At 33.8% G+C, this 17,500-nt stretch overlaps 1 protein-coding gene and 1 long non-coding RNA gene across 2 annotated transcripts in view; one reads left to right on the forward strand and one right to left on the reverse strand.

Annotated features, from left to right (window-relative positions):
- LOC137629574 (protein obstructor-E-like) overlaps nt 1-15,288 on the forward strand; it is a 20,273-nt gene extending 4,985 nt beyond the window's left edge. The window contains exons 2-5 of the mRNA XM_068361014.1: nt 11,033-11,281; nt 11,574-11,783; nt 12,570-12,780; nt 13,650-15,288. Coding sequence (XP_068217115.1) covers nt 11,033-11,281; nt 11,574-11,783; nt 12,570-12,780; nt 13,650-13,749 — 770 coding nt within the window. The 3' untranslated portion in view covers nt 13,750-15,288. The remainder of the gene's footprint in view (nt 1-11,032; nt 11,282-11,573; nt 11,784-12,569; nt 12,781-13,649) is intronic.
- Nucleotides 1-17,500, reverse strand: part of LOC137629070 (uncharacterized) — a 119,021-nt gene that overhangs the window by 55,839 nt on the left and 45,682 nt on the right. The gene's annotated exons all lie outside the window — the stretch shown is intronic.

Below are 17,500 nucleotides of genomic sequence, written 5' to 3' on the forward strand. Positions count from 1 at the left end.
GTTTATATACTATATATATATATATATATATATATATATATATATATATATATATATATATATATACATATATATACAGTATATATATACACATATATATACAGTATAAGTGTGTGTATATATTTATATATATACATATATATATATATATATATATATATATATATATATATATATATATATATATAGACACGCACGCACCCACGTGGATACACAGTCAGACCTGCATCACTACAGAGATTATTCGTATTGCTTTCTGCTTGAAGGAGCGTATAATTAAAATCCTGTAGAATGTTCAATGTTGGCCCTCGGAAGGCGATGCTTACACCTTCGGGTATTATAAGCCTTCTGTAGTTATTATCTTTGTAAACAATCTAGGTTCCATCAATCAATTCTTCCAAGGAGGGTTTTCCGTCGTGGACATCAACATTTTGTGGACCAGCATTCATCTTCGTAGTGTCGTGGTAGGAGATGGTACTCTTGCTGTGTCGTCATGTATTGGGGTGAAATTGTTAGCCCCATGGACTTATCCATTTTACATCTAAATAAATTATGTCTAACCAATAGCCATCCTCCTTTGGATCACATAAGCAAGTAGTGAACAAAGCCAATGCATTTAGCTCCTCTAATCGAACAAATAATGGTAAAGAGAATTAGTTTCTGCAACATGTGTCATTCTTACACGACCTCTAGAGGTTCCTAGGTATATCGACTCCTTTCCAGTATATCTTTCATACGATTCGTGCATTGCTTGCTAGGTCATCATGGCTTCCTTCTTCCTAAAGTTCTGAATTATGAACTTCACAAAACAATTGTCCTCTTCATCAAAGCATGTCAAAAATTTCATTTGGATTAAACGTACGTTTTATAAACTTCTGTATACGCCTTTTCCAGAATTTCTATTTTTCTGCCACATGTACGATGCAAAAAAAATTAACTTCTGTATATTTTCTTTCATTTGAATTCAACGTCAAGTCTTTGCTCTCATGAAGGACAATTTACCCAACAAACTTTTCTAACATTCACACTTAAGCTTCAACATATACCAAATCTCTTTCCAATTTCTTGCTTATAGGCAGAAAACTTTTTCGTTTTCCCCATTCTGTTTTTCAACTTCCTTGAAGATACAGTATTGAAAACTTAAGTAAGTGATGCGTATATGTACATGAACTTATAAGTATGTAATAATTATACATACACGCTTAAATATATTCATATATGATAGAAACAACATACATATCTCACAATTCAAGCGACGCCAATAAAAAATCAAGTACTGAACTTTTTTACGAACTATTAGCGTTTTCATTCAGATTAAAGCAGATTTATTTTTTCAACAATTTTTAGTTTGAGGGGAACCATTTTACACATCCTTTGTCCACCATCCTTTAAAATCTGTCAGCAATTCCATCATCCCTTGTAAGGCAATAACCTTGTAGCTAATTTTTATTGATATGTAAACCATGAAACTAGATTATTTCCTTGTTTTCTTTGTATGTGTCTAAATAATTTACATAACAATATGAGTAAATATACGCAACAATCTGAGTAAATGTCCAAATAAGTTTCATTGACCAGGCACTCTCTGAAAGTAATGCAAGTTTTCGGTAAAATGCCATATAAACATTTTTGTAAGTCTAGTATGACAAGGCTTATCTTCTAAACTGAGGGTGTCCACAGACTCACTTTTTTAATATTTTCACTTTATTCAATGGCCTACTCATATGATAGCAAGATTATTAACTATCTCTTCCCCAAGTATGACAGTATTTGGTGTTCCTAAGTGCATTAAACAACCCTTTTTTTATCTAGTTTAAGTTGTTTTTTTTTTTTTAAGATGGCCGAAGGGGCTCATATAATAGTTGTGTTCCTACCTGGCCATTGAGCAAGATGTAATGTCCTTGGATTTTTTTGTCGTCTCGGACTCCATACTCACAGAAAGAATACTTGAGATACCTTTTTCTTGTACTTCTCGTTTCACATAGAATAGTGGCGATACTTCAAATAGCAGTGGTAGTGATGGAGGCATTAGAAGATGAAATACCACTATACTTAAAATCATTGCTACAGTGACTATTGTTATCTTATCAAGAGTAATATCATTAACGGAAGCAATAACAATAGCAGTATTATTGGTCGCAGAATATAAAACGAGGGATGTGTTTGGAGTCTATTAATGAAAGCATGATTTGGGTTGTGTGCTTACAAAGCCATATCCAGCATAAGAGCGTTTTTAAAAGGTCAAATGATAAAACCACATACGACTACTTCAGCAAGTATTCAAAACCGACATTAAAACTGCATGTTTGTTGAGACTTAGCTTGAAGCATGTGATGTCAGCAGATGTCCGCGGGCAATGAGATTCAAGGTGAGGGTGAGCCATCCTACGCCCTGTTGACCTTCGCCAGGAAAACAGGATTCTTGATTACAGCTTGTGTCGGATTTACCATCCTATTCAGGAGTATATAGATAGAGCTCTCTCTCTCTCTCTCTCTCTCTCTCTCTCTCTCTCTCTCTCTCTCTCTCTCTCTCTCTCTCTCTCTCTCTCTCTATCATTAGGATAATCAGGATAATCCGAGCCCCAAAAGAACTACGTCATTCAACGATTATTGAGGCTTCAAAATGGCCAGAGTCATTTTGATGAAGAAGGTTAGCAAGTTATTCTAACTTTCAAGGCTAAAGAAGACTACGAAGGGAAATCTTGGGAAAAATAAAGCTCCCTTAATCGCTTGAAATGAATTGGATATCATGAAAATTGTTAAAGATTTCATCTTATAAATTTCTAGATCATTTTTCGTTTGTAAGATCTCTTTCTAATCAATCTACATCTTAAATTAATGATGGGAAAGGATGTTAGGAATTTTAGTAGGATTCTGGCTACTCTAAATATACTCTCTCTCTCTCTCTCTCTCTCTCTCTCTCTCTCTCTCTCTCTCTCTCTCTCTCTCTCTCTCTCTCTCTCTCATATAATGAGAATAACAGATATTTGATTATTAGATTAACAGAATGGGTAACAAGAGATTCCAAAAGAAGCAGTAGAAGGAAGAAAATATGATGGATTGAAGAGCTACGAAAATGTGCGGGTATAAACTGACATAGTAAGACCTACGGTCTATATATCTCAACCGTGGTAAGACCATAAACAATCGAGAATGGATGGACATGTCTGAGACCTTTTTCCTGTAGTGAATTAGTTACGGCTGATGATATACACACACACACACACACACATATATATATATATATATATATATATATATATATATATATACACACACACACACATTTCAAATAAGCCATACATATTAATACATTAAAGTCAGGATTCTTTTAACGCCCTCGGGATCAGAGCCCCACAGAGCCCCAGGCGAAATCACTCAAAGAATATTTCGCCTGGGGCTCTGATCCCGAGGTTATTAAGAGAATCCAGACTTTAATGTATCAATATATATGGCGTATTTGAAATATGAAAAACACGTTTAAATGTGCAAAATTTATCACACACACACACACACACACACATATATATATATATATATATATATATAAATATATATATATATATATATATATATATATATATATATATATATATATATATATAATCAAATAAGCAACAAATACCCCGTAATACCAAATTCACTCTGGCTCCGTGTCAAAAACCCAATGAAAAACTGATTCTTAGATAAGAACTTTTGGTCGACCAAGGATTCGAACCGAGTCAAAACATGAAACAGTCTACCTACTGTTACAGGAGTTGACTATCACCTATGTTTCGTTACGGTAAGGGTTCGAACCCTTGGCCGACCAGAAGTTCATATCAAAAGATGAATAGTCCTTTGAGTCTTTGATCCCGAGGCTAAACAAATTCGATATTGAGAGGAATTTCTATCTTATTTGAATAGATGAAAATCACGGGTGTTATTGGTACAATTATCATTCATTCATCTATAATATATATATATATATATATATATATATATATATATATATATATATATATGTATATATATATATATATATATATATATATATATATATACTCTTTCACGGACAATGGGAAGAATAATGAAGAGAATGACACTAAGAAACAGAAAAAGAGTAACATGGATACAAAGGCAAAGTAAACTTAGGAAATATTTCAACATGTAAGAAAAAGAAATGGACATGGGCAGAACAGATAATAATTGGGCATTAAGAATAACAAAATGGATTCTTAGAGATTGCAAAAGAAGCGGGGGAAGGAAGAAAAGATGATGGATTGACGAGCTAAAAAAAATTTTGCGGGTATAGACTGGTAATAGATAGACGTGAGTGAAAGGTCATGTCTGAGGCCTTATCCTGAAGTGGGCTAGCAACCTCTGATTATGATGATGATACGCACAACACATCATTTATATATATATATATATATATATATATATATATATATATATATATATATATATATGTGTGTGTGTGTGTGTGTGTGTGTGTGTGTGTGTGTGAAAGTATTCGAGTATATTCATTAACTTATTTATGTACTGCAAAATTCTCCCAAATGACGGGAAATAGTAAGGACGCTGAGTTACTACGTTTCGTCCAAAATGATAAGCCGGTGGTTCCCAAGGACAGCAAGCAGAGGTATACACACGTGCACATAATAAACGGGAGACAACCGTCTTGTATTGGATCTTCGGGTTGCTGGATCCTCTTGCCAAAACACACCCAATAATTAACTTGACCATTTGTGATGTTTTTATTCATCAAAATAAAAGATTTTTCTAATTGAAAATATTATTTTATACTAGCCATCAAAACAACTGAAATTTATCATATAATTTTAAGTAATCATGGTCAGGGATAGTTATATCTCATATGGAAGGCATCAGAAATTTATTACTCTTCTATCTCATTCTAGTTTTTATGAATAGATAAGTGTAGTCTTATATGAAAAATGCAAGTTACGTAAGATCCCTGTGGATATTTCATAAGATTGCTTTAAGTAACAGGGTGTGGTGGATTTTCCACAAATGACCTATTGCCTAATCAAAAACAATTTCCAGAATATGCTGTATCATGGAAATCCTGATGCAGTTCTTCAGTTCTTTTCCATTATTTATCTGCTTCGTTTTTCCTTCATTATAAGGCCTTCCCACCATTATCGTACCTCATTTCTGGTTAAATCAAAATCCATTCTTATGCCCAATATAAAATATAACAACTTTTGCAGCTTTATCGTATAGTACTATATTTCTGTTCCAATCAAGTTCATTCTTATGCCAAAGATAGAATGTAACAATTCCTTGAAATACAGCTTTACTAAGAAACGTACATTGCTAGAGATTACAAAATGTTTTCTCAACCCTACAAAGGTTCGCCGGCCAAGCCTTCGCTGTTCTGGAAACTCAATCTCCACCGCCTGTTTCCGAAGGTTATTGAAGGTGACTTTTCAAGGCGTGGAGAGAGATTTTTGACTCTAGACACCGGCCGTTGCTGACTTCTCATCCTCATCTTCTGTCCCTTCCCTTCACGCTCCTGTCGTGTTCTCTGTTCTTCCTTCCCCATTTTAACATCGGTTACCTTACGATCTTACCTTTAGATGTGTTTCTTATATTTATTCGTTGCTATTTGCATATCTTCATCTGATGATATTACCCCATGTATACTAGACTCATAATCTCATCGTTTTTCCCCATCCATCTCCTTGTGTTCCTTTCCTTTCCACGCTTTTCTCATTCTCTAATGCGCTTATTCTATATACTGTTTTTGTTCAGTCCTCATCTTACTCTTTCTTCCTAACCCAATCCATTTCTTCCACCTTCCTTCCTTCCTCCCCCTAATCAATTACAGTACAAAAACCATCCTTCATTCTCACTGACATTTCTTCCCTGAACCAGGACCATCAACCAAAATTCCATCGTCCATTTATGCTTTACTGTGTTTATTCTATCTTATTTCATTCAATTCTATAAACCACCGCCCTGGTCTATACACGCTACCTACCCGTGTGCATGTCTGACGGCTTCAGAGGTGAAAGGGTGAAAGTAGCCCGCCGCGTTTTCATATAGAATACGAAATATAGAGAGGTCTGGCGCTCTGGGCAAAATTTCGGGAGAACCTGGTCAAACCTGTGCGCTCTATCAACCTGTAGTTACGGTTTGGGTTTTTTGTGTGTGGATAATTTGAGAGCGAGAGCGAGAAAATATTTACTTGAGCTAAATCTAGGCAACTTGAAAGTCATAAACACATACACAAAGTGTTATGTACTAGATATGTTAAAGCTTAATAGGTGTATAACGAACTTTTTTTGTTAGAATTTCTGTGCGTAACACTACTGTATATTAAAGTTCACTATACGATGTATTTACCATATATATTAGTTATCATCATTTTTATATAAATACATATAGACATATATATATATATATATATATATATATATATATATATATTACATATGTGTGTTTGTATGTATGTATGTGTATATATATATATATATATATATATATATAAATATATATATATATATATATATATATATATATATATATATATATATATATAAATAATGTATATATATATATATATATATATATATATATATATATATATATATATACATTAATTTCTGCAATTTTACTATGATATCAATCTAAAAATATCCATAACAAAGAACAGCAAGTGCCAAGTCAATCGCATCGTCATTTATAACGCAGAGTCTTTATCACGGTGTCCTTGCCACCACACCAATCATTGTACACGCTTTGCGTGCGACGGTCAACGCAACGGACCTCTGCTTCGACTGACGATCATGTGATTTCATCAGTTCTTTCGGTCAAATGATCTCTCACAAGTTTCTTGTGCAACGTTACTGTCGTTCTTCTTCTTTCCTATGGTCTCTGAACAGCTGGAAACTGAATAGCCAACTTTTGTTATTATTGCTATAAAAATGTCATAATCATGGGAGTTATTCAAAAGGCGAATCAAATCAACAATTATATAAGATACATAGTATATATATACTGTATATATATATATATATATATATATATATATATATATATATATATATATATATATATGTGTGTGTGTGTGTGTGTGTATTTATATATATACATATTTATGTATATATATAAATATATATATACATATTCATTTAAGTATATATATATATATACATGCATATATATATATCTATATATATACATACATATATATATATATATATATATTATACACACACACACACACATATATATATATATATATATATACATACATATATATTAATAGAGAACCTGATCCAAATACTAAGTGTTTTTCTTTTTAAACTATGTAATACTAACATCTCTCTCTCTCTCTCTCTCTCTCTCTCTCTCTCTCTCTCTCTCTCTCTCTCTCTCTCTCTCTCTCTCTCTCAAGTTTCAACAGAAGTCATACTTTCTATTCCTATCCCCTGAGTGTCTTAAATCATTATCTTGAAAAATTATAAATCAGCTTTATCCCCTCCTTGAACATATGACTTTAATAGTTGAGTATCATATGACTTACATGAATCTTTTGTTTACATTTTAGCCAAGGGAAGATTCCGTTAAAGAAATATAATTAATCATTGAATATCTACAGTATTATAAAGTAAAATGAATATCCAAGTGAATGTGTAAATCAACAAAAAGAATTCTGAAAGTCTCAAGTCTGAAAATATTTAAATGTGAGAGAGAGAGAGAGAGAGAGAGAGAGAGAGAGAGAGAGAGAGAGAGAGAGAGAGAGAGAGAGAGTTCTTCGTGAATATCATCCTTGAATGATATTTCATTAACTTTATTTGCGCTTGTATCAAACATATCCAGTTTTGACGAATCTCACGAAAAATAAGTGTGGATTTTCCCATAGTGATCTACAATTAAAGTAATATTTAATTCATCCTGTATTTAGGTTTTTTATAATATATGTTTTTATTCTTTGCTATTGTATCTTAAAATATTTTTTGTCATTTATTGCATAACCGAGGACCTTTCAAAAGAAAGAATTTACGAATTACAAAGCACTTGCTTAAATAGTGCTTTAGACAAGGTCTATAGACCTTGGTTTTTTATATAGATCTAGTAATTACGAAAACATGTTAATTATTCCCTACCGTAACTATGGGTCCTCCTAAAATTTGGCAATTGTTAAAAAGCTACGTGGATTCTCTCAGACTAGGAAGAAAATCTACTCTTGATTGTACAGCTAAAATTACAGCGTGGATTCTTCCCGAGGTTTAGATGTTTTGCCTAATAACATATTTGTGAAATCTGAAATATGATTACTAACGTTCTCTCATAAAATAAATGACCGCTCTGTAGCTTAGAAACCAATTGCCTAAATAAAGATAACTTCTAACAGGCGGTGAAAATAATATTAGTAATAATAAAGTTGCTACAGATTCCATAAAATTTATAAGTAATTATATCTTTTTTTCTGCACATTTCCATGATTATCATTTCCCATTCAAGGAGAAAGGAAAAGTATTGTATGCACACCTGCTCTTCAGAACAGAAAGGTATTGGGACCTATAACAACACTCCCTGTAGGGCTAAAGTACAAACAACTTTCACTTTCTCTACTGTCGGCTCATCATCTTTGTTTACTCTGTCTCAAGAACCCTCGGCAAACAATATTTACCCACCCATCGGCGGTCAGATAAAATTGGGGTTTTTAGTAATGCTAGATAATTGAGAGGAAAGAAAATAAAAGAGATAACAAACGAATAAGGGTGAAAGGAAGGGGAATGAACAGGGAACGACTCAGATGATTGAATAGTATTTTCTTGTTTCGATGTAAATAAAAGGGTCATGGTTTGGGATTGGGGGCGGGGCTTGGATGCACAGTAGGTTTCTTCGATTTCTGATTTGATACGATAATTGATTTTTTAAAAGATGCGTTTGAGCCTGTGATATTACAGAATGAAAGAATGGCCCTTTCGTCTTAGGTTATTGGATCGATGACCAAAGTGCAGAATGCACTATTGCATAATATTACTGTAATTGACTAGACATTTAAAGCAGTGATATATATATGCATATGCATATATATATATATATATATATATATATATATATATATATATATATATATAATATACATATACGTTTACATATACATATATGTATTTGTAATAACCGCAATGACATCTTTACTCTTTGAATTCCTCACATTTTTTATTGAGATTGCCACTTTTTAAAGGATTATATCCAAATGAAAAGCCAAATGTAGAGACACGAACGTCGGTGGTGCTATTTGATTCCACCCACAACAGGCTGGGGTCACTGTGTATGCTAAACTAATGGAACACCAAGAACGATATACAGTACATGTAATTCCGCTTATGCTGACACTTATGTCTTAAAATCAACTAGATTAGCGAGAAATGGTAGAGACTAATACACTGGCTACTACGGCGTAGATAGCTATATTCTAGTTTTGATAAAATGTAAATGAATCTAACAACTATAATTATTGTGCAACAAGGTCTGCTAGCTTAGTTTAACCTCATTCTATCACATCCAGCATTGGTTCAAATTTCAACAAAATCAAAATTATGGATTTAAGACGTCAAGGGGCTACTATGGCTGGCTGTACACATGGAACTCGCTAACATCTGGTTTACCCCAGGATTAATAGGGACACTACAGTATTAATCCTGGTTTATCCTACCCCTTCCCGGCTCTCTCTCTCTCTCTCTCTCTCTCTCTCTCTCCTCTCTCTCTCTCTCTCTCTCTCTCTCTCTCTCTCTCTCTCTCTCTCTCTAATATACTTCGTCTATTAGCGTGTTTTTTTCCCATTCGTATGGGGTAACACGGTTGCCTTCTTTAGAAGGACTTTGTTTTGGCTTTTGGGGTGGACCGTAGTCCCGACAGGCTGCCCTGCCTGTTATGGCGTAGACCCTGGGTAGCGTATATTTTGTGTTGTAGCAGCCACCATCGCCCCTCCTCCCAACACACACAGATACGAATAAACATAGACCCTGCTCTCTCTCTCTCTCTCTCTCTCTCTCTCTCTCTCTCTCTCTCTCTCTCTCTCTCTCTCTCTCTCTCTCTCTCTCAGACATTCACAAAGAAACATAAGTAAACAGTAGGCAGATAGTGCCCTGAAGACCATATTACGTAATCCAGGCGTGGTTCTCGGATACAATGCCCCACTGAATTCTAATCAATACGTATGAGGAAATTGGGAATGATATACAATACTACTTTCGCCTATTACTTTCGCCATTGAGAAATATCATGTATGGTCATACCGCGTACTTTTACAATGGGTAGAAAGGCATATGAACTTCTAATACATATTGATTTTGTACATCAAAAGGGTAGGTTCGTCGGTTTGTCAGAGCAGAAGGTTTTGTAAGATTCAAGCTTGACTCAAGGGGCTGGATAATCTCGCCTTTTTAATACTGATAATTCTTGCGTGTAAAAGACTTGTACAAAACACATGTAATATATATGAATATGTATATATATATATATATATATATATATATATATATATATATATATATATATATATACATATATATATATATTAGTTGAGAGAGAGAGAGAGAGAGAGAGAGAGAGAGAGAGAGAGAGAGAGAGAGAGAGAGAGAGAGAGAGAGAGAGAGATGTGTGTGTTACTTCCGTTGTATATTTCTAAAAATTCTGTACGCATGTTACAGTGACAAAGGATGTTAATATGCATTTTGTGAAATGAAGAAAATCTGAATTCATAAAGAGATAAGTGTAAGGAAGCTGGATACATATTTCTTAAGGTATAACTACCCTAATGATATGTAAAGCACGTATCTAAGGGCAATTTTGCTTACCTTGTATTATAAATTGCTCTTAATCTTCAAACTTGGATCCGGCGTCAATGACCTTAGATGTCATGATGCTAGAAAACCTTAAATCAATCAATCATTCAAGCTTGGATCTTTTATTTTTTACATTTCATAGGAATATAATTTCTCTTTCACACATCATCCATTTAAACTTAAAAGGTCAGGACAATTAAATCATGTTTCTTTTTTCTTCCACAGGCGTCCCTCAAGAAATCCAGTTCGTGAGCAACACGAACAGCCGAGGCAAGGACTTCATTTGCCAAGAAGACTATGGTGTGTACGAGGACGAATACCAGTGTGATAAGTATTGGGTGTGCGAAGACGGAATCGCCAAAGCTCAACTATGCGACGACGGTCTTGTCTTTGACATTTTCAAAGCAAACGCTGGACATGTGGATCCCTGTGAATCTCCCTATGTCGTCGATTGCGGCCAGAGGCTAGAACTTCGTAAGATTATAATTGTGATATCTGTTCGAGTTTTTATTTGTGATTTTTATTTGCTGGAAATTAATGACGTGATAACTATGTATAAACCCTTGGCTATTGTGACGCAATGAGCAGTTTTCGTTTGAAAATGTGACCAGAGCACAATTCCTGTTAATAAAAAGTATTTATTTCCTTTCCTCACAGGGCTATTGTTCCTTGTTGGAGCCCTTTGGCTTATATCATCCTGCTTTTCCAACTAGGGTTGTTGCTTGGCTAATAATAATATTAAAATCTTTCTATTACTTATTTGCAGAACCTGCAACCTTCACCAGTGAGGTTTGCCCACGTAAAAATGGTATATTCGCCGACCCTGATTCCACAAATTGCATCAGGTATTACACATGCATCAAAGGTGTTGCAACAGCGACTGACTGCACCACTGGTCTTCACTTCGATGAAACAACCGGCAATTGTGCTTGGCCTTCAACAGCAAATAGGTCCAATTGCAGCGAGTTGCAAAACAGTAAGCGTGTTTGTTCAAATGTAATACCCTGATATTTATTCAAATTGACTTATGCCCATATTTCACGTAGGGAAGAACTTAAGCATTCTTTATGTTCATTCAAACGCCATTGGAATGTTAACCATGATATGTTTAATTAATCTATTACACCAAAATGCCATCTTCCATATAGATCGAAGGTTATAGATTTAGGGAGAAGTCTCAAGCTTAAAAATTATTAGAACAAAACTGTGACTAGCTAAAGGACCGATGAAATTAAAAAAATACTGAGGGAGTGGTGACTTGTGATACGATAGTTCTACAGTAATTGGCACTATTTACTCATGAATATAATATTATTAATGATGATTCACAATCATCCGTCAGTATTCGGGAGGATTTAGGCAAAAAAAAAAAAAAAAAAAAAAAAAAAAAAAAAAAAAAAAAAAAAAAAAAAGTTTGCTATGTTTTATTTGGGAGGGCCCTTCTCCTAAAAGAGCTGATAAGTCTCTTCTACCCTTGCCAAGAGGAAAGTAGCCACTGAACAATTACATTGCAGTAGTTAATCCATTGAGCGCAGAATTGTTTGGCAATCTCAGTGTTGTCAGGTGAAAGAGGACAGAGGTGAATGTGAAAAGAATAATCCAGAATATTTGATGTACAGTACGTGTAGGCGAAGAAAAATGTGCCATAACCAGAGAGAGGGAGCCAACAGCCCAATAACTCTCCGGCAGTAGTATCTCAATGGGTGGCCGATGCCCCGGCCTACCTGATATCTTTGTTAATAAAATGTCAATTTTCCCACAGATTGCATTGGCGACTTCTGCTGCCCAGGTACTCCCGTGGTGACCGCCGATGGGGTAACCCTCCCTCACCCTACTTACGCCAATGTCGAAGATTGCCAAAAATTCTGGGTCTGCCTCAGCGGAGTCACCCCACAGGAATCCTCCTGTGCCCTCGGACAAGTCTACAATGAAAGGACGATGATGTGTGATTACCCGGAATATGTTGATGAATGGTGAGCTCATTAATATTCTTTTGGGAGTAATGCAAATTTGAGTTTTTCGTGTCCCTGCAAGAGTATTTTTGTGAATTATCACCAGTTGCACTTTGATGAAATACAAATGGTAAAGTAATAATCAACCATACTATTTAGCTTCTTTTTAAGAAAATTTATGATGGGATTCAGAGTTTACAACGCATTTCACTTTGTAAGTATTATGATTACGTCAGCAGTTACAGGTATTTCAAGACTTCTTATATCAAGTCGGATTAAAGGTACTACGAAAAATCCTTGTATGTGTATAAAAAAAGACTCATCCACTTCTGTCGCTGAATATCACCTTGTGGAATTGTACAATCCTGAAAGAGTTTATTAAGGATTTAGATCGAATCTTTGATATAAGCCCTAAAAGATGACATCATTACTCTATCTATAACAAAAATCTCGAAGTCGTACGCGTCTTTTGAAAGCTAACCTTAAGAAAAAAAAAACTTGTTTTTGACAGGAAAGCACCAATTGGAGAACTTTGTAGATGCCAGTGACTTTTTTTATTCCCCTACCAGATCTCACTTACTTTTATATTCAGTTACTTCTAAAAGAAGTATGGCTTACGTTGCCATTAAAATAATCAAGACTGGATCTGTTTTGGTTTTACCTTAAATCAGTGTTCAAAATACTTTGAGATCTGGCATCTTCATTACATAAGTAATCCTCTCAACGCTTATATACTTGTTCCCGTGTAAGCCGGACATATCCTATTAAAGACCGAAGTGTTGTTTATACAGAAATACGTCAATTCAACTTGTTGGTAATTGACATACACTTTATCTCCCAATTCATTTTTTCCCTTCTAGTCATATGTTTAATTCATTATTCCCTTTCAGTACTGGATGGTATAGAGACCATCCTCTCTTCGCCGACGACTACGTTTATGAAGATACAGTTCCAGCCAAAAACCAAGGAACACAGAACAAAGCCGGTTAAACGCATAGATGATCAAACACACGATCTTATATTTTAACTATTATGCTTGTTTGCTTTCTAAGTGCATCGTAAACCATCCTTGTTATATTCTATCATTAGAGGAACCATAACTGATCTTATACATTCATACTAATGAAGCATGTGAACAGCCTGCAGAATACCATTTCTGCTATAACAATCGACTCTATACAGCATGAATTTTAAGACAGGCCTATTTCTGCTTCCTTTCCATTTCATTAACTGACCAATCACTGTCGTTATCTTAAGTAAAATCTTAAGGAATAACAAACAATTACCCTGGCAAAAGAAATCTGGAAGCTTAAGACCATGCAACCTTGTTCTTATTGCAAAAAGCAACTAGACAAAAACCTCTAAGTAGTTCCAAATTCCAAAAACTCATTTTTAAAGAGTTTCATCTTACTTCCCCTCCGATTACAGATCAATACTAACATCTTTTGAACTTAATCGACCGTTTAACTTTAATTTTTCCTTCGAATGAAGCATGCTGTTACTATTTTTTTTCCCAAGTCATTTCTCTCTTATTCTTCCCGTTTATATCCACAGCAAGGACTGGTACGCCGGAAATCCTCTCTTCGACGTTGTGTACGACGACGCCAACAAAGATGGCGTTGTTGATTTTGGAAACAGGAGAGATTTCACTCAGACGTCCATCAACTAAACAGCTTGTTCCTTGAATTTCTGTTTTTTTTTTATTCTTTTTGTTTTTTGTTTTGTCTTTCTCACTTTTATTTCATCTTGAAACACCTGTGCCTTGCCTGAGAATCTAATTGCATGAGTAATATAAACAAAGTTGACTTAAAAGTAATCTTTATGTTGTTATTACTGATTTTGTTTTTATTTTCTATAAAAACTTCTTGAACCTTTGCATGAATGCATTTTCACTTACAAAGCACATTCCAACAGTGTTCCTTATATGCATAGTGTTTTTTTTTAAGACAATACACCCTTCACCGAAAAAAAGTGGCACACTTATTTACATATCATAATATAATGGATTGAATGCCATCATATTACCGATCTAGTTAACCCATATTTACATGTATTTTGCTGCTTATTATACTATATGTGCTTGCATATGCATGTACACTACACTAGAATAATATTGCACTTACAGAACGTTTGCAAATCACGCAACGGAGACCTTTTTTTTTTTTTTTTAGAAATAATCTAAATATGTTTATGTTTGTAAAATCATGTTGACTATTAATGTTGTATGTACAAATAAGAAGAGATATAAATGCCTTTCTACACAGGATGCTAAATTACTATTTCCACTAGAAATGCTGCTTTAATTTTTTATTTTTGTTCACATTTTTGGTCATATTGGAAAAATCTTAAATTACCTCAAAACTACATTTGCTATTACTCTATGGTCTGCAACAGACACAAATGATCAGCATTTATTCTCTTCCGTGTTCTGACTACAGTAGTCAGAGCAAAGAAATTGGAAAGAATCGTATCGTACTTATTTTTTACATTGTTTAGAATAAGCTTTTGTAAATAAATCGAAAGACAGTTTTACAATTATTTCTATTCATTCCTTTGCCTATTTTTTAATCTTGAAGAAAGGCCAACTATATAAAAAATCACAATAAAATTAATTAATAGAAAACCCTATTACTAATAACACAAAGTGCAATTACAAAACTTCTTTCAGCTAAGATGGAAAATTTGTTAAATCTTTTCAAAATCAAGCCAAGGTAGATTTGGAGCTTAGATACCGAGTTTAATTATATTCTCATAACCTTACATAAAGACATAAGAGAATTATAAAAAATAACTCCTTATGCCAATACAAATTAGATTCGTAAAAATATTACAAAAAGGATACGGTAAATTTGCAAATACAGTGCAACAAAGAAATCATATTTGCAAAATCTCCTCGCATCCAGGATATGTTAGATTTTCAGAAACTCGTTGCACCAAAGAAAACAGAAATCTGCAAAAATCCTTTACAATCAAGACAGGAAAAAAGTGTAAAACCTCCTTAGGTTTGAAGAAAAACTCCCCAGAACCAAGACAAAACAGATTTGCAAATGGCATTATATCCATTTGCTTAATCAAGACAGGGTAGATGGGTAAAGATAAGAAAAACTCTTTGCAATCGAAACTTGATTCTTAGTAAAGAGTCTTTGCATCCAAGTATATTTGCAAAAGCTCCTTAAAAATTAAGAATTGGAATTATAAAAAGAAATCCTTATAAATAATACAAGGTACATTAGCCGAGAACTCCTTAGAGGTAAAACAAGAGGGATTTACAACCGAGACATGGTAGATTTCCAGAAACTACTTGAAATGAAGATAAGGCAGATTTGCGGAAACTCCCCACGACTAAAACAAGGGAGATATTTAAAAAGAAAAATATATATATTACCTTCAATTTAATGCAGATGCGCAGAAATGTTTAATATCCTATCCAAAACACTTTTGCAAAAAATCACTCCATTCTAAACAAGACATAATTGTAAAAACCCATTACACTTAAGACAAGGTAAATTTACAGAAACTAATTGCTTCTAAGAAACGCCAATTTTCTTTATAATTGTTATATATCCTTTAGGTTTATACAAACGAATTGCAGCCAAAACGAGGTAGATGTGAAAAACGTCTTTGTTTAAAAAACAAAGTTCATTTGTAGAAATTACTTGCAACCAAGATGTAGTACATTTAAAAAAAAAAAAAAAAAAAAAAGCTTGCAACCAAGAAATGGTCAATTTAAAAAATCTTACTACAACTAAGATTATGTTGAGCTGCAAAAACTCCTTGCAACCAAGACAAGCCAGATTTACAAGAACTCAATACAAACAAGATATAGTATATTTACAGATAATGCAATTAATACATAAAAGTTTAAAATAAACTCTAAGCAAGGTAGATTCGCAAAAACATCTGGTAATTAACATAAGGTAGATTTGTCAAAGCTTCTCGCAACTAGTACAATTTGACCTTTTTGCAAAAATTCCTCGTTACGATGACATGGATATTCCCATAACTTCCTTACAACCAGAAAAACTCAGCTTTACAAAATCTTGGAACTAAAATATTGTCCACTTGCAAAATCTTCACACAACAAAGGCAAGGTAGATTTACATTAACTAATTACATTCAAAATAAGTTAGATTTGCAAACACTTCTTGCAGTCAAGAAATGGAGCATCGAAAATGCACTTTATTCATCCAACACATGATAGACTTGAAAACGCTACTTACTAATTAAACAATTTAGGTTTTAAAAGACACATTACATTGAAAATAAAGTAGATGTGCACTAACTCCTTGCAGTAATGGTTATAACCTATATACATCCAAGACATTATAAGATCTACAGAAATTTATTACTACTAAGAGGCACAGATTTTAAAAATTTCATTGCAGCCAAGACATGGTATACTTAGAAAAATTATTTGCTTATAAGACAATATTGGTTTATAACAAAAAAATCCCTACAACCAATACTATTGTAGAATTGCAAAACTTTCTAACAACTAAGACAAACCAGATTTTCAAAATCTAATTGCAACTAACAAAAGGTAGATTTGCATAAATCCTTCGTAAGCAATAAAATGCAAATTTTGGAAAGCTAAAGTCAAGTACAACATGAACTAGTTGCCACCAAGAGGGATTCTTAAAAACTCGTTATAACCAATAGATTAAAATCAAGCAAAAACTTTGCAAACGACAAAAGGTAGGTTATTAGAAAATCCTAAAAATAAGGATAAGGTAGATTACCA

This window comes from Palaemon carinicauda, chromosome 37 (assembly GCF_036898095.1).
Source record: "Palaemon carinicauda isolate YSFRI2023 chromosome 37, ASM3689809v2, whole genome shotgun sequence".
Taxonomy (NCBI): domain Eukaryota; kingdom Metazoa; phylum Arthropoda; class Malacostraca; order Decapoda; family Palaemonidae; genus Palaemon; species Palaemon carinicauda.